At 36.4% G+C, this 26,638-nt stretch overlaps 1 protein-coding gene across 3 annotated transcripts in view; it reads left to right on the top strand.

The window, feature by feature from the left end:
- atf7a (activating transcription factor 7a) overlaps positions 1-26,638 on the top strand; it is a 37,158-nt gene that overhangs the window by 3,515 nt on the left and 7,005 nt on the right. Inside the window, exons 2-10 of one of the 3 annotated variants that reach the window (XM_028452352.1) lie at positions 12,432-12,503; positions 22,265-22,361; positions 23,381-23,493; positions 23,593-23,754; positions 23,932-24,080; positions 24,432-24,525; positions 24,636-24,755; positions 25,565-25,717; positions 25,895-26,083. In XM_028452352.1, the coding sequence (XP_028308153.1) occupies positions 12,456-12,503; positions 22,265-22,361; positions 23,381-23,493; positions 23,593-23,754; positions 23,932-24,080; positions 24,432-24,525; positions 24,636-24,755; positions 25,565-25,717; positions 25,895-26,083 (1,125 nt within the window). In that variant the 5' untranslated portion in view covers positions 12,432-12,455. Of the gene's footprint in view, positions 1-12,406; positions 12,504-22,264; positions 22,362-23,380; positions 23,494-23,592; positions 23,755-23,931; positions 24,081-24,431; positions 24,526-24,635; positions 24,756-25,564; positions 25,718-25,894; positions 26,084-26,638 lie in introns of those variants that run through there. The other 2 variants (XM_028452351.1, XM_028452353.1) reach the window with 2 other exon arrangements.

Below are 26,638 nucleotides of genomic sequence, written 5' to 3'. Positions count from 1 at the left end.
TGCAGGGACTCGTATCAGTCACATTGTTGGTGCATCACATACTTTACACATAATTTATCCGTGGAAGTGTAAACGAGGGATAGGATGAATAATGCTTCACCATAATCCATGAATCTGAGAGACTTGCTTGGTTTACATTTGACTTACATATAATTATAAGTCATGTATGGGTTTAAACCTCCAAAAGCAGAATATATAGTAAATTATCTTGTGAGCCAGTGTAAAGTATTAGGTTTTGATCTCTTTCCTTTGATTTAAAAGCTTACTTGCAGTGTATTGACTGCACTGGTGCAGTTTGATGCTCCTTTTAGGAAGAAGTACAAATATCAATTCATAATTTTTTTGGGAGAAAATCTGATTGATTTGGGATTCATAAATGAAGACAATTTTAAGAAAAAAATGTTATGTTTGCAGATGATACAACCATATTTTGTTCTAAAAAATAAATAAATAAATAAACTGAATTCATGATTTCTAGAATCAAAAATGTGTTATTTGAAGAAATATAACTTGCAATAAATGGAAACAAAATTGACCGTGTCTTTGATACCAAGTTGTTGGGAGTCATATAATTGACTATAAATTATCTTGGAGGCAACACATAAATTATTTAAAGACAAAAAATCTCAAAAACACTTGGTGTGTTATATAAAACAAAAGACTTACTTAATAGTTCCTTTTACAATGTGTTGTACTTTGATACTGCAGTATATGACATACTGTGTAGAACTCTGGGGAACCACTAAAACAAAGATGTCTGTCTGTTCTAGGGGTTAAATTGTCGAGTAATGTTGACAAAGAAATAAAAATGAGTGAAGAGGGTTCCCGCAGATCCTTAAAAAGTTTTAAAAAGCGTAAATCTAAAAATAAGGCCTTCATTGTCATTAAAATGTCTTAAATTTTTGTTTCAAAAGTCTTAATTTTAACCCATAAGTATGATTTTATGATTGTAATTAGTCTCACTTCACATTAAATGGTAACATCCATTTAAAAAATAAATAAATAATAATATTACTGTAACATTGTTCAATCATGACCGCGGAACCAACTACAAAACAGTGACATTGTTGCAGCTGGACTTTGTGCAGATGCGCGTTGCAACTTTCAACAACATGGGGAAATGTAAATTAATGAAAATTGCCTGTCCAACAAATATTTTTCTTAATGGGTTTGTTTTTTGTATTTTTGTTGTTGTTTCATATATTTTTGGCTATTTTGTTGTCATCTTGTGTGTTTTGAGTGATTTAGATTATTTTTTGTGTATTTTACTGACATTTTGTGTATTTTTGTGTGTATTTTTGTTTACTTTATGTTTACATGTCTGCACTTGACAATGGAACAAAAAAAAACTATGTAATTGATGTGACGTTTTTTTTCCCTCAATTTTGTTTACTGTGAAGTTGGTGTTAAATTTAAATTCAAACGGCAATAAAAAGTCTTTAAAAGTCTTGAATTTAATTTGACTGAAGCTGTAGAAACCCTTGTAAAAACCTAAAAAAATGTATTTTCAAAGATAAAATGTCACTTTTGCTAAATCACACATGTAATCTATAACCTGCCAGAGTGCATCCTGCTTAGTCCTGTATTGTGTGCTCGCTTGTCATGGATTTATCCTTCAGGCCTTGTTAGTTATGCAGAGGTGGGATATAGGATTTCATTTGTTCCATTTACTAAATCTTATGTTCACTTGCTTACAAAAATACATACTGGCTGCTGCGCATGCTTGACCCTAAACTGGAAAGTTCAGCGATTTCCCCCTTTTTTTTTCATATTCACAACACTTGATTGACCCAGTGCAGCTCACAAACTTTTACATTTTCCCCATCACAGCCTGCTCACCATCCACCATGTTACTTCTTTTCCTTTTTGTGGGGTCTCCCTTTCCCCCTCTGGCAATTCAAGCCTCAGATTCCGCAGTCATGGCTGCAGTGTGAGCTATTAATACAGTTTGTTTAGTCAGTTTCCTAGCAGGCTGCATCAAACACTGGCTGATTATAGCTGGGACTTGTTCCCCTACACCTGCTGAGTCGGAGAAATCCAAGTTAACATTGAGACACTGGCAGCGGCTCAATGAGACGGACAGGAAGCAGCACCGAGGTCTGCGATGTCACCTTGAATGAAAGGAGGCGAGGATAGGAGAACTTGATATGTGGGTGATCAATCAGTAATTGGAATATGAATCAGGATGTAATAAATTACCTTCTAGAGAATTGAGATCTCCCTGAGGCGAGCGTTTTACAGGTCTCACACCTCTTATTATTTTCAGGTTTTTTTGTTTTTTTTTCAAAGGTGTAAATTAAAAAATAGCACCAGGATTTCTTTCGAGGTGTCGAGAATTTGCTGCTGTTTAATTCTGTATGATAAATGCTTTGTAAGGGTGTCCTGATCTCACTTTTTTCACTTCCTTCTCATACGATACCGATGTTGCAGCCTCGAGTATTCACCGATACCGATATCAATCCAATCCGATATCATCACGAACCAGTATACTTTTATTACTTATTTTTAGGGATGTCCTGATACAAATTTTTCACTTCTGATACGATACCGATATTGCAGCCTTGAGTAGTGGCCGATGCCGATATTGATCCGACGCGATATCAGCACGAATCATACATACTTTTTTGACTCATTTTGTAGTGTGGAATGCTAGAAAAGGCTTGATCAAGTGATGTTACGCAAACAGAGAACAATGGTCAGCAACAGTAGGTATGAGAAAAACTGACCCATTTATTATTAACCAGTTGGTTACATACCTTTTAACTTCTAATATCTACATTATTCTACAATGTAATATATATATATGTTCGAGATTTTAGATGCAGTCCGATAAAATTTTCTGGCCGATATCGGATCAATATCCAATATCGGATTGGGACACTCCTACTTATTTTATAGTGTGGAATGTTAGAAAAGGCTTGAGCAAAGAGAAAACAATAGTCAGCAACAGTAGGTTTGAGAAAAAAAAAAAACGGACCCATTTATTATTAACCAATGGGTTACATACATTTTAACCTTAAACATAAGAATATTCTGCAATTGAATAAATAAATAAATTAGAGAACCCTAAAATATAACATATCCAATAAAACCAAAAAATAATATATTTTTAAAGTTCAAAATAACTGCTAGTTCTACTTAAACTTAAGAATATTCTACAATTGAATAAAATAAATACAAAAATAAATGAGAAGACCCATAAAAATAACTTTAAAACAAGAAGAACAAATAGCACTTTCACTTCAGTTATTTTTTAATTCTGTCAGCTGTTGGATAGAATAGATTGTCGAATGGACAGATTTTATCTGGTGTTTAAGGTGCTGGCCAACATAACACCATTCAGTTATTTTTTGCTGATATCAGATCTATATCAAGTAAGTCATACATAAAATACTCAAGTACAAGTAAAAAGTAGCTCAATGAAATAGTACTCACAGTAAAAGTTACTTGTTACTTTCACTTCCAACGTTTATTTTTGGTAATAAATCTTGCCACGGTTCCCTTGCGCACAGTAAATATCTCATGTATAAACTCTATAAAAGAAAGAGACCAAATCTTGCACAATTACGCAAAGGCATCTGTATAAAATAAAAGGTTTGTCAAAATGTGAAATTCTTTTCATTTTATTTTGTAAAATAAAATAAAACTAATGAATTCAATTCAAAATAGAAAAAAAATTCTCAGACTCTAAGTTCAGAATCAGACATACTTAATTTATCCCGGGGGGAAATTACTTATGTCACAGGGGCTCGAGAAATATTACAAATGAAAAGCATAAACACTAAACAAAGAAAGAAAAAAGACAATGTACATAATTAAATAAGGATTAAATAAAACAAGTGTACACATTACAGTAGAAAAAAAATTATAAAAAAAAGGTAAAAATGAAAGTAATACAAATGTACAAATATAATGTGTGATGTGATGCATTTGATTGTTATCTGGTCATTTCATTATTTGTAGTTTCACAATGTCCGTTGATTGTTTTACAACAAAAAATAATTATTAACTCAGTAACGGTTAGGTGTAGAAATGTAACATATTACTTTACTTTTTTAAAAACATACTTAAGTACAAGTAAAATTACTGATTTAGAAATATACTAAAAAAAAGTACAGATAAAATCAACTCAATTACAGTAACGTGAGTACTTGTAATGAGTTACTTTCACCTCTGGGACACCCCTAATGCTGTACCTATAAAGTTTGCCAGTAGACATTGGGCAGACGTACTGGTGTGTTCTGCAGTGAAAGTGGTATTTTGTTTTCTCACTCCATCATCGTACGCTCATTGTGAACTTTCCACAGAATCAAATCTCACATTTCTCTTAAGTTTGTGTCTGCCAAGATAACATCGAGCGTTACTTTCATGAAAAGTAAACTCTGAAATCCTTTCCCACTCCTCGAGCCAGATGTGTCCATTTCCCCCACATGGTCCACACCCTCGCTATAACGAGGTCCATGGAGTATCTGCTTTGTGGACCCTTCTCTTTCCAAATAGACTCAGTAGATTGTAGGCACTTTGTGAGGAACCTGGCACTGACCTGTTGGCTTTCACTGGTCCATGGGAGGTCTTCATCAGGGAAGACCTCTCTGCTTTTTTAAAATGCTTTCATCTGTACATAGACGAGCAGACTGTGAGAGCCAGTAGAAAACAGACGCCTTCTCTCCTGAAAAGTCATGGTGCTGAGAGACACAACAGTCAGGCCTGTTTCTGGCTCAGCGACATGACGGAGCATCATATTCCAGTGCAATCCTTCAGTAATCATGTGTTGGCTCACAGACAGGTGTCCTCAGCACAGTGGGACAAGGAGGAAAATATACTGACTTCAACACTGGGAAAACTTTCAGATATTTATGCCTCGCCAGAGTAATGAATAATCCATCCTATCCAATAAAGTTTGATGACCCACAGAAGAAAAGTAGGCGCTACGCAGGGTAATGTGGTCACTAACGCTGTAGTAGTAATAACACTGTACCTAACACTTTAATTCACGGGAGAACAAAGTGTTAGTTTTTCTATTTAAACAATCTTTACTATAAATAAACAATGATATGCTGTTTTTCCACACAAGGGAAACAACTGCACCAAAGTACCAGGACTGCTTTGTTTAGTTGAGATTAATTTTGGCTGGATCGAGATTCAACACATTTTTGTGCATTATATTGTACATTATATTGAACACAGCAAAGTCAAATATGCTTGTGTTTGTTGTTGTATTATCAAAGTCGTGTACTAGCTGAAACTGGCTGGGCGATAATATATGACATAAAATTCATCACAGTATAAATTAAATCCCTTTTTGGTAATGGTATACATCGCGTTATAATTGAAAGTGTTATATAGCTAAATTGATTAAAAATTATATAAAATAAAAACGCACTGTCACTGTGAGAACATTTATTGAACTCAAACATAACTCAGCACTTTATGATACAAAGTAGTGCAAATGAACACAAAAAAAACACATTTTAAACAAAAACAGTACAACAGGCTGTATTCTATAATGTAAAATAGTGAAAATATTGTCAACAATTGCTCACTTCTTGAAGAACTCGCAAAATAAATAATACTTCCAGCAAATAACTTGGCTAACTTACACCATTTCTGTCCAACCTGGTGGAGTAAGTATTAAAATAGGTTAAAACTTCTGTTTGTAAGAGTGTAACATTATAATCTATTAGGGATGTAACGATTCACTCAACTCCCGATACGATTCGATTCACGATACTGGGTTCACGATACGATTCTCTCACGATTTTTTCATTTACAAAATGGGACTGTAGATAAAAAAAAATTTTAAGAAAAAAACTAGAAAATATTGTATTATTTTCCTTTTATTTTTCATTGTCAAAAGAATTCCTTGATCAACTATTCAAAACAATGCAATTTAACTAAAAATAAATCTTGAATGAAATAAATAAAGGAATAATACAAATGAAAATTAAGCCTATTAATTTAAATTCTGGTTCTATAATAAACAATGCAAAACTGCATAACAGTTCTTTTTCTTTTAAAAGTGCAACTAAAAATGTATTTTGTGCCTTAACAATTGGACTTAAAAAAAAAAAAAAACCGTGATTTCACTGATTTACGTCATATTTGTTTGGACCAGCAGAGGGCGCTGGTAACCCAGTGGTCGGTTGGCATGCAGATATCTTGCAGTGAAGAAGAGATGCTATGCTAGCAGACAGAGCTAATATAAAAACGTGACTTTTACAGATATTCAAGTAATATTACAGATATTCTTTCGGTGCTAAAGGGGTAATGAATCATTTATTAACATATTTAAGAGTAGAAGGCGGCCAGAAAGAAAGTATTAGCAGACTCCGCCCGCCGCCAACACTTCCGGATGGCGCCCTCTGCTGGTTAAAAAAAGTACTGCGATTCAATTGTCAAAAAATCGATTTCAACCGTGATACCTATGAATCGATTTTTAACTGCCTTACGATTAATCGTTACATCCCTATAATCTATCAATGCAAGGTGGAACCTGTGACCAAAGCGCTGCTGCCTAGGGCGGGGCAATATGGACCAAAATTCATATCTCGATATTTTTTTAAATACTTTTAAATCTATAAAGTCGTACCAGAGGGAAATTCTGTGTTAAAATTGCTGATGCAAAATGCCACACCGGCACAATATGAGCCACTTCTGGCTTTTTCCCCTATAAGGGACAACACGTGTGAGTGAGTTCTGTAGTGTGGCTTGTTTAGGGGAAAGTCTGGGTTAGGATGCACACAGGATTTCATGCTGTTTTTAGAAGTAGCAAAATCAGCAACTAAAATGATTATTTTAATATAAAATAAGCTATTGTTCTAGACCAGCGGTCTGCAACCTTTAAAACCATTGACTTTGCATGTAATCTGTTCGCTTGTGCCGCAGAAACCGCGTTTGGTGTGAACGTAGCATAACTCTCTAAGGAGCCATTTTGCCTCATCTCACCTAGTTTAAAGTCCTCCCACAGCCAAAAAAATACCTTCTCAATGAAGACAATATAGTGTATAAATTTCTATACACTAAAAATTATATCAAGAACAAGAAGACATAGTCATCAACATCCCCCACCAGATTGGTTGACATTATAACTCACAACCTTTTCCTAAATGTCCTAATTCTAAGAACTTGGATGTATACATAAGAAAATATTATCACATCAGAATAAAAAATGACTAACTGTCTTGCATGGTTTCTGAGCAAAGCTGTCCCCTTTGAAGATACCTCGAACATAGGAAAGAAAAACGGATCAAGGGCAATAACTCCGGAAAAAATAATTGCGCGCTTCTCATTTTCGAACTCCATCAAGGTATTGATACCCTGAGCCACACACCGAATTTGGTTATCCTATCGTAAATGGTTTCTAACTCAGACGGACGCGCAGAGCTCAAATTTATGTCCCCTTTCCACACTTTGTGGTGGGGTATAATAATGTTATGTAAAGAAGATTTTAGAGTTAATGGATTTTAAGGGCTACAAAAAATTCACTTAAATTTGATAACACATGGTAATGTCAGCCAACTCATGCTAATTGCTTGCCACATATCAAGCATGCATATTTAGCTGGCATGTCGGCAGTTAAATGAATCTGTCCACACAATTGGAATCTTTATTTTCTTTCAGAACAGTCTTTTAGTTGGTTTAGTTTTCTTGGCAGTGATTTTAAAACTTGAGGTTAACAACAGGGGAAAGGAAAGTTGATGGTCTGTAGATGTTGCAGGAGGTGCAGAGTTATTGCACAATGTGATTTATTTTTAGGTTGACAAATTATTATATCATGATTTTTATTTGGTGCCAATGTCATTAATCATTATGAAATAATGAAAATAACAATTATTTATTTAAAGCTATAGGGAGCCATTGCAAAAGAGTCAAAGAGCCACATGAGGTTCGAGAGCCTCAGGTTGCAGACCCCTGTTCTAGACGATATTGTATATTTCTGTATCACCAAAATAGAAATTTCGATATATCTTGAACCTTGATATGTTGCCCAGCCCTACTGCTGCCTTCATCATATTTGCGGTGTTGTCTGTGGTTATGCACACTTGAGATTCTTCTCTGAGACCCCTTGACTCCAATCCATCTTTAATCCATTGCTTCACCTGAAATATAAAGTCTGTAGGCACCGGCTGGACAGTTGGGAGCAAACTCAACTCAACAGTAGGTCCGTATAATTCTGATATATTTTAATTCACAGAGGCCTTTTTAAACTATCCAAACACTTTGGGCATTTGTGTCTCATTAAAGTATGTGCGACTCACTACGTATTAGGTTTTAATCATTGTGGAACCCAACTCAATTGGAAATGGACCATGTCTTAGCACAAGTGTATTTTAATGGCTGTTGTAATGTCAGTCCAACACTTACTCTTTTATAATCCAGAGTGCCCTTTCAAAAAGTGTGTGCAATAGAGGTCTGTGGTTGAGTAGTAGGGCAAACTTGTTTCTTCTCTCTTGTGGTCGGAGACTGACTGCTTCCTCTGGCTCTCCTCACAATCACATGTTTTGTTTTAAAATGTTAGAACAAACTGCTCCTTTGCTTGCAGGCGGTCACCGGAGGACACATCTTTCAATCATATTTTTCTGCTCAATATCCAACTTTTTAAATCCAACCCAAGTCTAAATCTGTGACGTAGCTCCTCCTGCTCTGTGGTCTCTGTGGTTGAAGCCGCTGTCACACAGAGGCAAACATGATGATGATTGTCATCAGCAAGCGTAATGGTGATTGGTTACATTTATATCAATTAACTGCAAATATCACACACCCTTAGAAAGGCACTGATTTGTTTCTGCTGGAAGCACTGAAGGTCCATAAAGCTGCGTTCACACCAAACGTGTTTCGTGCGTCAAAAGCGTGCCTCACGCCTGTAGTTGGATGCTTGTGCTCATTGAATCAGATGCTTGTCACCAGCGTGGAAGACGCTCTGACGCGCGTCCAAACAAGTTGGGAAGAGAGTGCTTTGAGCGCGTTTTGGGGAGGGGTTTCTCTGTTGCCGGTCGTGTTCATACAGTGGATGATATTGTGGCGTCGTCAGTTACGCTCATTTATTCACCCAGTGACTGTGAAGTGGTGGGGAACGTTATTGTGTTGAGAAGGCGGTGTTTCTGGTCAAATGTATTTTGGTGTGACTCAGTGTGTGCACTGTGATGTCAGAGGGCTATAGAGAAGTGTGGTTGAATGGAGAATAAAGTTTGGAGTTCCTTGCTGAACACGCCGCCTCCGACTTCTGGGCGCAGTTTCTGGATTCACTAGGGCTGCGCTTGGATGAGTCGCTTTCAGTGCTACTTCCGTCTCTCCCGTGCCCAGTTTGACGACCTGCTAACCCGCATCGGAACTCGCATCTCCTACCAGGACACCAACTACAGGCGCTCTATTCCAGTAGAAGAGCGCCTGTCCATCTGTCCCCGGGTAGTGTTTTTTTTTTTTTTTTTTCATTATTCTGAATTCGTCACGGTTGGGGAAAGCCCCTAATTCGTCGACATGCAGCGATTCCAGCCAAAAGTTCAACAATTCCAACTCTAGCATCGGCCACATTAGAGGTGTGGGTTGCATGTCAAAAGCTTGAAATCTCAAAACGTGCAGCGTCTGCTGCGCGAAAAGCTTCAAAACGCTCCGCACAGGAGGCGCGGGATGCACAGCGGGACCTCTCGACACTCCAAGAAGAGCGCCCGCCATATATTGTGAATGTACACCTGATGCTTTTGATGCGTTTGGTGTGAACGCGCCATTATTCTTCTTCCAGCTGCTTCTCAGAATTAAGTTTAATGACTTATTTGTTATTAACCTCCCACTCTGTCTTCACAATTTTTCGTGTTTGGCTTGTAAAACAGCATATTTATCTTCACTATATCTTGAAGCCCTCTTGGGAAAGAGAAAAAGGCGAAGGTTAGAGTTTTATTTACCTTATTTTTCGGACTATAAGGCGCACTGGATTATAAGGCGCACTATCAATGAATGGGTCTGACTGGGTCTATTTTCATACATAAGGCGCACCGGACTATAAGGCGCACCGGTTTGTTATTGTTACTATTATTATTATTAAGATGCATTAAGCGAAATAAAATAGTCAGATAAGTCAAACTTTATTCAACTCATTAACAATAACTCTCAACATTGTTCAGGATTAACACTTAAAATACAGAACAATACACTCACTTTTTCAGTTCAGTATGTTGAAGCACAGTAGTTAACTTGATACATAAGGCGCACCTGATTATAAGGCGCACTGTCAATTTTTGAGAAAATTAAAGGATTTTAAGTGCGCCTTATAATACGGTAGTTATTTGTAAATGTTTAAAACTTTAAATCAAAATTGTACCAGATATAATCGTTTTATTCGCTTCATGTACTTTCATGCTCCCCATGACTCAGAACAGTATTAGCAGGTAATAAAGATTGATGATTCATTATTTACTCATGTAAATTGAGTTATGTGACAGTATGTTAATTTGTACCATATGTTTTCATCAGATTGCAAATTCTCCCTAAAACTACAGAAATTTGCTCTAAATATCACCCCACAAATAAAGCACTATACCTAAATGCTATGACTTTTGAAAAGATATTTAAAATTTTTAGATAATTTTTTATTTCTGTACTTAAAGTTGCTACCCACGATTTTTATCAGATAAAAATCGCAGTGTAGACTTCATAGATTGAACATCATCTACCCATAAAGAAAGGAAAAAGGTCAAAATTACCACTTAAAAGGTTGTTTTTATCTCCACCATAAATACTCCGTTTATTGACATTTTGTGCTGAGATTTCTACCTTTTTCCTTTCTTTTTTGAGTGAATGTTTGATTCATTCATCTATGAGGCATAAACTATGATTTTATATATTTAAAAAAATTATCGTGGGAAAAGCTTTCAAAAAATTTTCCAAATAGTAGAAAAAGTGTTTTTTTAGTTTAACAAGTAGATACATTAGACCAGTGGTTCTCAACCTTTTCAGCTCGCGACCCCAAAAAATAGGTGCCAGAGACCGAGGACCCCCACTGTAGCTGAAGGTGGTTGAACACAGACATGAACGTTGAAGAACAGTCATGTTGAGACAGGGCCATCTATGAGGGGGAATAAAGGGGAGAGCTTTTAGGGGCCTATTCATGAAGTCAGCAAAATTATGGTCCTTGTTTTAATCAGAAATAAAAATGGGTTCAAAGTGACCAAAAATGGTGGAAAAGGTGGTGAAATGAAGTTTTTAAAAACCATAGAAATTGGTTAAAAGTTGCAAATTAGAGTTGCCAAAAACTTAGAAAAAAGTGGTAAAAAGGATTCAAAGTGTCAATATTGGCTTAAAAGTCACAGAAAGTATTAACAATTAGATTAAACTGGGAAATAATGGGCATGACAAATCGAGAATGTTGTTGAATTGGCAAAAAGAAGCATGAAATATGGTGAAAAGAGGAACTTAAAAGTGACAATAATAATAACATATGCAACATTAGGAGGGAAAATGGTGGAAAGGGTTTATAAGTGCTGAAAATGTCTTGAAAGTGAGAAAATGTACTAAAAAGGCATTCAAATTTGATGGCGAAGTGGCAGAAATGGGAGAATGTAGCAAAAATATGGCAAGAAAAAGTTATGAAAATAGGTTGAAATTTGGTGTAGTTGCAGGAAAAAGTGTAAAAATAAGCAAAAAATGGGCTCAAATTGTTCAGAAAATATACTTGGTTTCTTGAAGGCATCTGGCGACCCCCTCCTAGTTTCTCACAACCACAAATGGGGTCCCGACTACAAGGTTGAAAACCCCTGCATGTTTTTCTGTATCCATGCGCAATATCACCTTTTTCAGTTTCTACGGGAGACCATGCAGTATCTACCCCACTATGTTATTATTAGGGGGGCTAACCCAGATAAACTAACTAGTCTGACAACAACATGGGAATCGGAGTTCCACTGTCATTTTAATCTAGTACTGACTGTGTAAAAGAAAAAGTCATCACAGTGTGAATTAGATTTATTTTTTGTAGATTCACCTGAAATGTTTGTGCAGTTAAATGAATACATGGCCAAAAGAAACAGCTGAATCAGATAAGGAAGGCTCCAGACTACGTCTCTGCAGCAGGGAAATGGTAAGGTGCTAAAGAGGTGAGGAGAGGGAGTGGTAACAAGAGGAGGGGTTGGAAACCAGACAGAAAGAAGAGGGAAAGCAAGGGCGATGTGTTTGTATAAACGGTGGCTGTGGTGCTCTCCACTAAGCAAGTTCCTATTGGCCACACTAAAGCCCCCCCATGAGAAGGAAGTGTCACCAGGGAAGCTTCGTCACGCTGCCTCTTTGCGTGTTTTCCTCCTTGCCAGGGTTATTTTTAAGTCGCGTTGGGTTCCTGCACAAACTGGAGACTACAAACCGCAGCATCCCTTTTTTGTTGTTTTCAGTGTTTTCCAGTTTTCCAAATAGTTGCAGCAATGTTTTCCTCTTCTCCACTTCCACAGCTACATTGCAAGCTCTTTGCAAAAATGGGGGATGACCGACCTTTTGTGTGTAACGCTCCCGGCTGCGGACAGGTAAGTCCCCTCATTTCATCTTCTAAGTTTCGTGTGTGTGCGTGTGTGTGTGTGCGTGTGCGCGTGTGTTGTTCAACTTTACAGCTGGAAAAGACTATGGCTGCCTTTAGATCCTCTTTTAAAACTTAAGTAAATTGATACTAAACCCTGTAGATCCAATAACTAAACACTTTTATTTTTCAAAGTTTTCCTGATTATGATGTATGCAACATCATAACATTTTTTTTCTGGCCCGATGTCTTGTGAAACAACGGTTTATCTGTGACTCAGTGGAAGCTACAGTGAGTATTGAGAACACAGTGATTGTTTCAACCTGCCACCGCTGACTTGGAGCGCCTGCAGACACACAGGTTAAAGCCTCAGCAGTGACTCAGCTGAGCGTCAGTAGTGAACTCACATGCCAGTTCTGTGGTTTGTTGTTGGGAGCTTGGCATTATTATATCACAGATAAGTACAAGGGGGGAAAAGTTTCAGGACACAGGATTATTTACACAGGATTTCTTATGTTGCGGTCACCAATGCTAATTTAATTGGGTGTGATTTTCTACTTTATTCTTCCTGGCACTTGGAGAAACTTTCTTTGTGGTTAGATAACATTTCTTAAATCACGTTTCTTCCTCTGATCAGAAACATTGTGTTTTATCTGAATTTTGACCATAAAAATGTTAAACTGGTTGAACCTGTTGTTGGATTTAATGATGGTTAACCTAGAGTTCATTTAGATCAGCCTTGTTTAGTCTACTTTACATTAGCTAGAGTTTATTTCCTTGTAGTATTTACTCTGGTCAGGATTAAACACACCCTCAGACTCTGATGTGGACTAAAGAAGCTGACTTTTAAACTTTGATTGCTTTGACTGTGTGGCCTCTGATTTTCTGTATTTGCTGGACGGAAAATATAAAATTAACTGCCGGAAACGGAAATTCTTGATATAATATGACCCTGAATATACCCCCACATAATAAAAATAAAAATAATCTTTATTTATATATCACTTTTTACACCAGGGTTACAAAGTGCTTTACAGATAGTAAATATGAGACAATGAATGAGGAAATTAAAAAAGAGAAATGTGAGGGAAACAACATATGTTAATAAAGATAAAATTCTAAATAAAAAAGTGCATATTGTGGGAAATATCATGAATTTATAACAGTTCTAACAATTCTAGCTCAAAATCTGTTATAATCTGACAGACTTTTTAGACATTTTCACTAAGAATGTGCGATATGTTATCGTTTACGATATATCGTCAAAAACATTCTCAAAGGTAAGAATGTCATCCCACGATAGAAATGATAAATTCCCATGTCGGAAATTAGCGAGGGGCCACGAGCCATTTGTCCCACAATTTAGCCAAGAATGTCTCTAAAAACCTTGTTCCACGGGCAAAAATTGCCCCCAAGTATTTTGTGAACAACTTATTATTCTCTGTAGCTTTGCCATTGCTCACACACACACGACGGTGATCGTCACGGCTACCTGAAGCTGCCGTACTGTCATACATTATGGACCGCTACCAGGTTAAGACCAGACAACCATCCAACAAAGTGAACCAATCCAAGTTTCTCCACCAGATCCACCCAGAGTTCCCACAAACACGCTGACAGGGATGAACCCGCAGCAATGATTATGAACTAGAAACTCGACTAAAGGTAACCCACCGACACATGAGATAGGGCTAAGAGCTAATGCTAATTAGATAATAATGTAACTATTGTGATTACTGTATTCCATTATAGGAAATCAGAGCGATATTTATCAACCATAACTTTATGTAACTCATTATCAGATATAAAATAAACCAGATTCAGCAACAGTAAAAACACTATTTTTGTTTATGTGCTTTTTTTTTTTTTTTTTTTTAAGAAAATAATTTCATTTTAAATGAGGAAATAAATGAATTACATTCAATAACACTGATAGTGACCCTTGTGCACTAATATATATTCCATAAATATGTAATATCTGCCCATGGGCTTTTTGAGTCAGCAGCTATAATAGCCTTTTATGTGGCTAGTGTTGACGTATTCAATTTCATTTGTGTTTGTAAAGGTTTTCACTTTAAGTTGGGAATGATTTTATTTATTTATATATCATAATTTTTATCGTTATCGTGATAAATACCAGAAGTTATCGAGATACAGTTCTTAGTTTATATCGCCCATCCATAATGTTCACACAATCTTACAGTAAAACGCGTGAATTAACCTAATGTTTAGCTTTAGCAAACGGCCGGTTGTCAAATCTCACCTCGTGATCTCAAGCACTTGCCTGTTAAGGTGCATTTCTGCTGTATATAAATAGTAAAACAATGATAAGTTAACTTCATTTGGGACGACGTCTGAAAATGTGATAGCCTGTAATGACACCTACAGGGAAAGCAAATGAAACAAACAATGAAACTGTGTAAACTGACACAGAAATGGTTACATTTTGGAATATTTGAGACGGATAATCCAACGTTGTAAAGTTGTTGTGGTTCATGTGCAGTCTGAACATAAATAATATGCACAATAATAATACATTTTGGATTAAAGAAAAACATGTTGTTTTATGTTGAATATAAAAGTAAAAAATCATCTCGTCTGCAGACATGGAAGAACTGAAACACACTGATATTAAACTACATTAGCTTTACATATAGGCCTATGACTCACTAATAAGGATTATTATGATTATGGTTATTATTGTATCTGGAAAAATCTTTCTATTGATTGTTTTATATTTACAGTATTGACTTTTTTTGGCTGTCACTTGATGGCTGTGTTCATTTTGCAATAGGAATAAATAATGTCATTCTCATGTTGTTTGTTATTTCAGATGTTGTGATGCTTTCTAACCTAGCTGTATTTAGTAGTCATGGAAATAACAGCAGAAACTAAGAATTTGGTATTGTAAAGTTGGTGATTGTTGTATACAAGCCACCGGATGTGGGTGGATTTCTGTTTTTGGTCCCGACTAATGGATGAGCTGGGATTTCTTCTCATTTGTGTGGGGTTACAAGGTTATTCTGACAGTTTGTGGTTTCAGAGATGACAAGTTTTTTGTCGCATTTACTGATAAAAATCCTTCTGTGCGAAGAGTAATATGTACCCAGGCAGTTGTGCTGGCGTTATATCTGAAAAAGTGAAGAAAAACAGCATTAAAAGTAGATATATAGTAGATACTGTACCATTATATAATGTAAGATATATATACATTATTATATAATAGTGATATAATATTTGATGTTTTAATCTATATATATAGACTATCATTATGTACTACATATTATGAATTGTATGATATTATGTAACAATAACAGATTTCCACTTTTCACACACAAAAAAAAACAATCATTAGTCAGAACTGCAAAGAAAAAATTCTATACATTTACTGACAGGGATCATTTTTGAGTGGGAAAATGGAAAAGCTATTTTCTGTTTTGTCCTCATAACTTCACACGTGTACGTTAGGAACAAGAAATGGGTGAATACAAGAAGTACAGCACGCTCATGCTGTCAGTGTGCTCCATGGTGCGTAAATGTCAGTATTTATACATTAACGTTACCCGACATGCCCTCTGCTGATACTGCTTTTGTCACGTATATGGTTTTTTCTGGATGGTGATGCACTACAGGTGAGCAGGGTAAAAAATAATAATTATAATAATAATACAGAATAAAAGTAACTTTTTTTTATTTGAATCATTCACAGTTTTTCTCATTTATGGAGTGATAAAAAGATATACCAAAATAATGTAAATACTTTTGGCTCAACTATATCAACACAATAGAAGTTTGACCCAGGCTTTATCCAATGCTCTTCTGTAAATGTATGCTATGTACTGAATAGTTAATAATATTCCATCATTTTCATATTGAAATAAACCTTTTTAGACGATTTGTAAATTTTTATTGCATTGAAGCAATCAACTGGGCAAGTTCATGTTAATGATATCAGTTATTCAAATGATTTACCCAATACACGTGAGGTGTCTCACCTGTGCCTGTTCATTTTCACTGCTACTGTTCATTCATTAAACTCTGTTGATTTTGAATATTTAATATGAAATAACAATTTGGTTGCAGCTCAACAATATATAACTTATTTTTCTTATCACAATTAAATACATTTTGCCAATAAACGTGTTTACTATCTGTCCCTTTGTCCTCCCTCAAGACCTACTGTTCTGGCTACAAAATATTTTTACTTGCTAGCGCCTTTTCATTACTACCACCAAAAAACAGTAAGCCCTGAATTTGTATTTAACAGAAAATAATATATCTTTATATCTTCAGAGAAGATTAGGAGAATGCTAATGTCTTATTCCTAGAATCACAATGATGTATAACAAACACCCTGTGATATGTTTTTGTGGTGTAAATAGTAACTGTATTTCATTTGCACATATTGTCAATCCTTTTCACTTTGCGAAGGCAGTTTCATTTTCAAAGCAGAGGGTGGTGTGGTGTGGCTCTGCAGCTGTGGCCCTTCTAGGAGATTTGTTTGAGTGTGAAACTGTTAAATAAACAGGTACAGGATTGGAGTATGGTGTTAGATCTTTGTCTCTGTTAACAGACTACATTAGTTCATTTTCAAACTGGAGCTAATATAAAAGCTGCTCTCTGTAACATTGCACGTGGACTAATAGAATTGATAAGGTTTCACTTTGTTCATTCACATCAAATGAGTTGATCCAAAATAATTTTTATTTTGTGATTAAAGAAAACTGAAGGAAAATGCAGAATTCCCGCCCTGAAATGCAAATGGCAGTCAGAATGTACCCTCACATGCATGTTTTGGGCCGTAAACGGGTGGTTGAGTGCGTGGAGGCGAGAAGAAATTGTCAAGTCTCGAGCCAAATTCCCTGAAATGGAAATAAACATGGACGAAACCCACACATAATAACCCTAACTTAATAAAACAAGTGGCTGAATATCAAGCAAGTGTAGCAAACATTAAACGGTACCTGTACTGGAAATATATTTAATGTTTTACCAATAAACAAAATATGTGCACGTTTTTGCAATTTTATACCCCAAAATACAGTCCATGGGGAGCAGCCATGTCTAGTTGGATGTGACCCCAATCGTTGGTTCTGGTGCAGTATTTACTTTCGGTCTCACCTGATTCATTTGATTTTCCACTGTATTTAAGTTTTCATTGTCTATTTCTCTACATTTTCCTTAATATCGTTTCATTTATTACTACGGGCAACATAAGGATGTGTTGGAGCTACTTGTGACATGACTGAAGTTGATATTATGAGCTTTTGCTGTACACTGAAGCAGCCACAGCTGGCTGTCAGCTGCACTATTTACATACGAGATGCTACGGCCATTTTACTGTGTGACACAGGTCAGTAGGAGAGAGAGGGAACTGAGGAATGAGACTGGGAGGGAAATCTGTTGTTGAAGTACCAAGAATATATATTCAGCTACGGAATTTGGACCGTGTCTATAGAATATGGACCCGCCTCAATATTTGTATGGAAATCTTGATAATTTTAACAGCATAACTAAGGCTGAACGATTAATTGCATATCATATAACGTGATTTTTTTTTCCCTTCCAATTTTTTTTTTTTTTTTTTTTTTTTTTTTCCTGTCTTGTACTGTCCTGTTAAGTTCAGAGAGTGTTTAAGAAGTGCTGTCCACATGTTTACATGTTTCATGAAACGTGAAGTTAGTTAGTTAGATATGTTGAAGAGGTAAAGCCACAGATTTGTTTGCTTTATTGTTGTAATATGTGCTTTAAAATGTATATTTTATATAAATATTAACATAGAAATTAAAATACAACAGGTAGTGATTTAAAAAAAAAAAAAAAAAAAATTATAATAATGAATAAGCTCTTAAATAATACCAACTGGTTCAAAGTGCTCGTACATATGACATTGGTTTTTTTTTATAAAAGCATTGATCTTGGTATACTGTAAAAATGTCAAGTCCAGTTTTGGTATAATGGGTTTAGTCTCTATGTTAATACAAAAAAAAGAATTAAAATCCACTCTGTGCCATCACTGTGTGAGGTAGAGCAAGTCCTTTAATCCTAACTGCTTCCAGGTCGTCATTACAAATGAGAACCTGTTCTCAATGAGTCATGAATCTATTTCAAATGTACAGCCAAAGTCTGAGAGAGAGAGAGAACATGTCATAGCCTGTGTTTATTGGTCAGCTGGTTTTATAACGGCTCAGACGACATGGGCAGGATTATACAGGAAGCAGACTATTACCTTCTCAGCTGCATCAGCAAATCTTGTCAGAAATGCATTGAAATCATGGTTCACACATCTGCCCTCACAGTCTGTCCTGGGTTCAAGCGCTGGGGTGGTCCTCTGTGTCATTTTGCTGTTGTAATCAGAATTTAATTGTAATTGAGTTCAGAAAATGTGTTTTGTAATTGTAATTGGCTTGAAAATCTATTAAAAAAACTGTCAAATACAATTTAATCTAGAGTTTACACATATGGATAGTAAGGAAATATTATTAAAATATGTTTTATGTCAAGTTTACCTGTCAGTTCTCTTGAAAGTCATTTTATCATTTAAAAACAATTTAAATCGAGAGGTGTACAAATGCAAAAAAGGCTCAGATGCTCACACCAAAAATATTAATACCAATATTTTTGTTGATTTTAGTGTATTTTACAGCTGATTTAAGACATGGGTTAAACTGACCTGTTATCATAAGAGATGCTAACAGAAAGCTAACACAAAAGGAAGGCTATGTTTCATGGGCTAATTTATGAAAGGCTCAGTATTTGTGATTAGTTGAACTTTATTGAGAAAGTAATTGTGATTGACTTTCAAGGGAAAAATAATAATTGTCATTTTAATTGTAATTTGAACGAATGCTGGTCAAGGTAATTGAGTTGTAAATGAACATGGATAATTCAATATATAATATTAAACATCGACATATCTTACCCCTCTTTAAATCCAGACTCAAAACTCATCTCTTCCATTCTGCCCACTCTGTAAATTATCATTCCTAATTTCACCTACATTGCTTTTCTTTTCTCTTCTTTGGGTGGCCTGAAAGAAGCTTTTAAATAAAATGAATTATTGTTATTATTATTGAATATGTAATTGACCCCAACCCTGCCTCCCACCATCAAAAAAACATGGATGTTGGGTTGATTGTAGTGTCCAGATTGCCTGTATGCCTTCTGGTGACTCTATACACCTGCTGATGTTGATCATGTTGAGGCAGAACTCCCATATTACACAGGGTGCATGGCAACCTCCATTTCTGTTATTCATTTAGAGAATGTAGCTGCTTAGCCAAGCGTGATACATTATTTCACTAAATCATGTATGCATGGCTAAGCAGCTGTTTCTTTAACACATTAATTGCGATTAATTAATGACAGGAAAAAATAACGCCCTATAAAAAATATCATCATTTCAATGCATGTGCGAGACGCATCTACATCTGGTCGGCCAAAGGCAGTTTGTGTACTATTTAAAGGGCTGAAACTCTTCTTTTTAAAAAATAATTAGAAATTTATGTTTTGAGTAAATTCCGATTTATTACTTATTTTTTTATTTTTCTGTTTGGTTTTTGATTGTCAATGTTGTGTACTTTGTTTTTATCTGTTTTTAAAAAAAAAAAAAAAAATTAACAATTAAAAACACCACAAAACACATATTTACACGTGTATGGTTGGTTTAGATTCAAATATCACGTCCCAGGAGCTCTGTCGTACAGGTTTCGAGTCAAGGAAGTGATGTCGTTTTTGCGTTGAAAGGATCTGAAACGAAAGGATTAGGCACTGACCGTGACGCAGACACTCAGACAGTGCTATGCTACATTCTCCGAGCACGCCGTGTGGCCAAAACTGAACAAGATGACAGGGTTCACAGCCAAAATGAATAAGTCCTGATGTTTTATTTCATTTTCATGTTCTATGATTTGGAGATTGACCAAAGTACACATCAATATGACAGGTAGCCCTTGGGACTAGTCTCAAATACAGAGGAATGTAAATGGCTACGCCTGCATCTGTTCAAGGCTCTTAAAAACAATAAATTACTTTTGAAAGACACTTTGTTAAATACCAATGTTTTGGTCTGCCACAATAATGTCATTAATTTAAATGAAAATACCTCAAGTTGAAGGCGTTTCTCAGCAATTTTTAGGTGCGATTGAAAAATTAGGATTAATTAATCGCAGCATTTTTTTTTTAATCTCTTGACACTAGATTTTGTATTTTGAAAGTAAGCAGCGAGATTTAAAACATTGCATGCTCTGAAATATCATTTAAACCTCTTGTTAATTTGAAAAAAAGAAAAGAAAATAATAATACTAAAAGTCTGCGGAATGTTATGGTATGACTTGGTGTCACAGCTTGTTTTTACAGGTCAGATACAGTAGGTGTTTGGAGTCTCTCATTGTACAAGTAGGTGTAACAACTTAAATCAACCTAAAATCAACCACTTTTGTTGTGTTAGATTTCAGTCCCGGACAGCATCTTCTTTTACTTTACACAAATTGATCCATATTATTATTGTTATTGCACCAAATCAAATCCCAACGCATGGCTCCACACAAGTGTAGGCTGGAATTATTCTGTCACATTGGTAACATTTTACTGTAGGAATTATTAGTATAGACCCCTGTGCACGTAGACAGGGCACGTCCTAGTATGTTCTATAAGCAGTATGTCTAATAACTGTTTTACTGCTGGCCTTTACAGACCACAGCTGTCTAGTGTCTACCAAGAAAGACTGAATTACAACCATAATAGAACATGGATGATGATTCCTGGCATTGCTCAGTGTTTTTCTTTTACCAAGTTAACAACAACAATAACAACCAGTGGCTCTCGCATTGCGTTATGCCTGTACGTATTGCGTGTGTATAGGTAATTCAAGCCGCCTTTATCTCATACCAGAAAGATTAGTTGGAAAGAGATTCTTCCACAAGCCCGAGCCCAGTTGTACAGAGGAGAGGGACAGACAGACAGACGAGATATGTCGTTGTATTGGTGATGCTGCCTGGCAGAGCTAAAAATATTCGCCCCCCCCCCCCTCTCAACACTTGACTGCGTTTCCACTTCACTCTCACGACTAAACTCGCAACTGCAATGCAGCGCCCCAAAATAGGCCGCCGCCGCTGGTGGATAGGTGGGGTGTAGGTTAGGACTATCCCTCCTACGTCTCCAATATGAATCACTTTGTTACTTCTCTAAAGTTTCCTGTCTCACTTTGAGTGTCAGACGTCACGAACTGCTGATAGAAACCAACACACACATAACGGAGCCTTTTACAGTCCTAACATGTTTAAAATACTAAAAAGGTTTAGTTTCTTTTTTGAGTGTTGTGTGATAATTGTTTTTCCATGCTAGTATTTTGTTACACATCTGAATGACGTTGCAGAATTTCCATCTACCTTTTTTTTTTCTGTGCCTTTTAAACAGTTTCAGCTCTTTGAAGCCCTCATTCACAAAAGCTTTCTTTCTTATCTTTTTATTTTTATTTTTTTTAGTGTTTTGTGCAGAAATCTGAGCTGATATCCTGTGGCCATAATGCAGCTATTTAAGAAGCAAGGAATTGTACACGCAGACACACTTTTCTATGTGGTTGTTCCATAATCTTTGCTCAGCAGGCGTCATGAATCGGATCACATCTCTAAGAGACTATTTACTGGTGCATATTGTAATGTGATATTTAGGTTAAGGTAATAGAGGCTGTCTCTTAAGGACGCCGTTCTAGTGACCTACAGGCTAATTTATGTAATGACTGTATTTCTGTTTTTTGTCCATTTGTTCCAGAGGTTCACCAATGAGGATCACTTGGCAGTACACAAGCACAAGCATGAAATGACACTAAAATTTGGACCAGCCAGAACAGACTCTGTCATAATTGCAGGTACTGTTGACCTCATATTTACTGTTCACTGGATTAGGACTTTGCTGTAGTAATCAATATGAATCACTAGAGGTGGGACGATATATTTTGCGACAAGATATTGCAATATTAAAACGTCACATGTGCGAGTGGTATGATGGGGGAGGTTCTACACAATTTACTACACACCCAATTATGTTTATTTGTTGTTTTCCCAACTGTGATTTTTTTTTTGGGGGGGTCTTTTTTCCCCCTTTCAAAGAATATCTTTGTATGTGTCTCCATTAGCTTTGGCTAGAGCCATTGCTACTCGTCCTATTAGTGCAGTATATAATTACATATAACACGTCACACACAAAAACAAACAAAAACAACATTTATACAGTCGGATCTAGTTCCATTTAACAATTCCTCCAACGTGTGGCTTTTAACATCAGAAGTTAATGTGTATTTAGCAATATGCATTTATTGTATTGTATCATGTCTATCATAACGTGAACTCAGTGTATCGTCCCACCCTATGAACTACTGTATTTATTATTTTAGTTTAACAAAGTCTGATGTAGGGCTGGGCAAAAAAAATCGTTTTAATCAATTTATCAAATTTGTAGATAAAAACGATTTTTATTTTGTAAATTCGAGCGTTTTAAAAAGTTTAGTTTTTTTTAAAGAAAAAAAACCTTTTTTTTTGCTGAGATGCAAAGGGAAGAGTTGATTATTTTTTTAATTGTAATGTCATATGTTATAAAATATGTAGTTATCTGATTTCTTTATCAGAAAATTTAAGCTACTGTGAAGTTGCTGTTGCACTTTTGCTCAAACCTGGGTTAAAGCTTGAAATTGTTGAATGACAGAGCCTCATTTACTTTTTATTTTGGGATTGTTTTATGCATTTTAACTCTTTAGGACAATCACACAATAAAGTTGCACTTTTTAAGTGCATTGGGAAAAAAAAAATTGAAAATTGATTTTTTTTTCTTTTTCTTCTTCTTTAGGCAAAATCACCCAGCCCTAGTCTGATATATATATTTTTTTTCCAGATCAGACACCCACTCCCACTCGGTTCCTAAAGAACTGTGAAGAGGTTGGGCTGTTTAATGACCTGGCCAGCTCCTTTGAGCAAGACGATGATGAAAAAAGGACAAAGAACTCTGTAAGAAAATGTTGTTTTTTGGGCTGCTTCAGTTGTAATTTCTAAATAAAATCAATTTCCAGTTGCCATGTACCTAAAATAGTGTTTTACATTTTTTAGCTTCCTGTAGCTAGCTCTGGTGCTTTAGACATGACCTTGCAGACACCATCAGATGTAAAGGTGAAAGAGGAAGCACCTGTGGAGGTTGATTCTTCACCACCAGGAAGTCCTGAGTCTGTCTCCGGGAAATCTGACATCAGAGAGCCACAGGTTAGAGGCAAGGTGGGATAAAGTGACATGGTTGTTTTCATGAGTTTAGGTAAAACATTTTTGACGCTATAAGTAACGTAGTATGAGTTTTACAGAAACATGTTTAAGGATGACAATATTTAGTTTTTCTTTGCAGACATTTTTCTGTTTAAGCTGGTTCACTGACTTTAATATATTGCTTTGTTAAAGGACACACCTCCCAAGAATTCAGCCCCAACCCCAACCATTGTGCGTCCAGGGTCCCTCCCACTACACTTGGGTTTCGATGCCCTTCAACCCACCATGCCATCACCCACGTCCGTCATCACACAAGCACCACCTTCAAACCGTACATTGTGGTAAGTGTAGTATCCTCAGGCTAGCTTTTTTGTACTCTATCTGCATTTTTTTGAAGGTATTATAATTACGCACATTCTGGGCATTGATATACTTTGTGTTTCTCATCAGGAGAGTTAAGAAAAGCTTTGAAAATGGTTTTAAACTATAACACACACCTTTCATTCTTTAATGTGAGCACAAAAATAATTTTACAAAGTGTTTAAAAAAATAAAATAAAACTTACAAACTACAGCTTTAAATGGTACCAAATATTATTTTCCTCAAGTTATCAGGTTGTTTGCAACTATATACACAGAAGCAAGTGGTTTTATTTTGTGTTTGTCTTCTGTTCTCTTTTTTCTTTTTTTTAGCTCACCAACAAGCCATTACCCGATGATGATGTTTCCCACCGGGCAGGGGGTGCCCGTCCTCCCTGGGCCCATGCACATACCCTCCGTCATTAATGTAAGGCTGACCAACAACAGACTAAACTCAATTAGTATCACTATTGCAGCTTTGAAGTTGGTTAAGTCTCAATATATTAATGCATTTTTCTGTCTTTTGTGCGTCTTCAGCTGGCTCGACCTTTGTGCATGGCACCCAACATTCCTGGGATCCCTGGCCCTCCTCTCGGAGGCAGCAGCAGCGGCTCCAACTCCCCCTCCGGCTACAGCATCTACTCAGAGGCTAAGATGGTCAGCAACAGATTAGCTCCCTATTTTCATCTCCTCTTTTCTTTGTGTCTCCATCGTCTCACTTTAGACATTTTTGTTCTGCCTTTGATTGTTTATCACATTACTTTTTCTCCAATTACTTTTTAAGAATTTCCAAAGAACAAAAGCCATTTTTGTCTATTATAGAACAACACACTACACACTTTGATGTTATTTTTTTTCTTTTTCTTTTTTTTTTTTTAGATAGAAAAAAAAAAGACCCAGTTGTGGTTTTCAATAACATGATCAACACCCAGCACTGTCATGTGATAGAATGTCTGCTAGTGTATAGTGTTTAAAGTGAACTCAGCACAATAAGGTGACAACACAAAATCTGTTTATTACTGACTTGGATCCCTGCGATGTTCCCATGGGAATGTTTGTGAGGATCTCTAGAGAGTGACAGTGCCTGTGAAATTCACCCGCAGAGAATAATTAACTTTTATCACAGCTCTTGCATGTCATTGTGAATGTCAAAATATTTCAGGTCATATAAGGTCACAAAGTTTTATATGAATCTTCTTGCTTATATTATTGACTGGTAAGACAGGGTTATAACAGTTTGAGTTCAGATATTTTGATATTTTTCCAGCTATTTTTCAGATATTGCGGTTTTTTTAATTTTTTGTATTATTCTGTTTTTATTGTAAAGTGTCCTGAAAGGTGCTTTTAAATAAAATGAATAATAATAATAATAATAATAATAATTATTATTATTATTATTATTATTATTATTTTGGCCTGTGTTTTCTTTTTTATTTGTTCTGAATGTATTTATTGATCCTCTATAGCGTCTGAAGGCCGCTCTGTCCCACCAGAACCCATCAGTGCACCACAGTATGGGAATCATGGATATGGGAAGCAGTCCAATGGTACCACAAAAAGCAGAGCAGAGCCAGCTGTTAGTTCAGCAGCCAGATGCTCCTTCACCTGCACAACCTCAGGTACAAACCCAGTCTGTTACCAAGACTCATCATCTCTGGAATGTCTGTTTTGATGTAAGCTGGAGAATAAAATCAAACTTGTACTGAAAGCTTTCTGTTTCTCTTTTGTTCTACTCTTCACCGCTGTCTATGTCTGCGCTCTGTCTCTTCTCTCCTTTTCTTTTCTTTTCCCTCCAGGTATCGCCAGCACAGCCGACAGGTGGGCGTCGGCGTCGAACGGTGGAAGACGACCCAGATGAACGAAGGCAGCGGTTCCTGGAAAGGAACCGAGCGGCGGCATCGCGCTGCAGACAGAAACGCAAACTGTGGGTCGGTTCCCTGGAGAAGAAGGCAGAGGATCTCAGCTCCCTGAACGTCTCGCTGTCGGTGAGTCAACCTGAAGGAGGTGGTGGGGGGTGGGGGGTTATGCAGTGGCCATGTTTACATGGGAGCTTTAATTCCTCTTTAAAGCAGAATAAAAGTTAATTCCTCTTTAAACTTAATTCCTAATGCTAATTTAATTCCGAATTAAACTTAAATATGAATTAAGTGGCTGGTTTATTCCGATTTTAATTCTGAACTAGCGAATTCCTCTTTCTTGTAAACACTTAACTTGCTTAATTGGCTACGTGCACAATATGGCGTCCAAACACTTCCTGTTACAGTTTGTGACGGTGCTGACTTCCGGGTCATGGTTGTTGTTGTTTCGAAGCCAGCGAGCGGAGGGGAAAATGAGCATGTTTGATGTCCAAAAGAGGCAATTGGTCTATAAAAGGGTTGGAGGTTCAGCATTACACTGTTGCGTACCAAGATCTACCTTTTCTTCACGGTATAATTCCTGTATTAGCTTCTACTGCTTCCCTGCTGATAATACAACGCGTCAGCAATGGCTAGCCAAAATCCGGAGAGACAACTTCACACTCCAAGTAGGGACACAAGAGT

Source organism: Gouania willdenowi, chromosome 7 (assembly GCF_900634775.1).
Source record: "Gouania willdenowi chromosome 7, fGouWil2.1, whole genome shotgun sequence".
NCBI classification, from domain to species: Eukaryota; Metazoa; Chordata; class Actinopteri; order Blenniiformes; family Gobiesocidae; genus Gouania; species Gouania willdenowi.
This window is presented reverse-complemented; position numbering and strand designations above follow the sequence as displayed.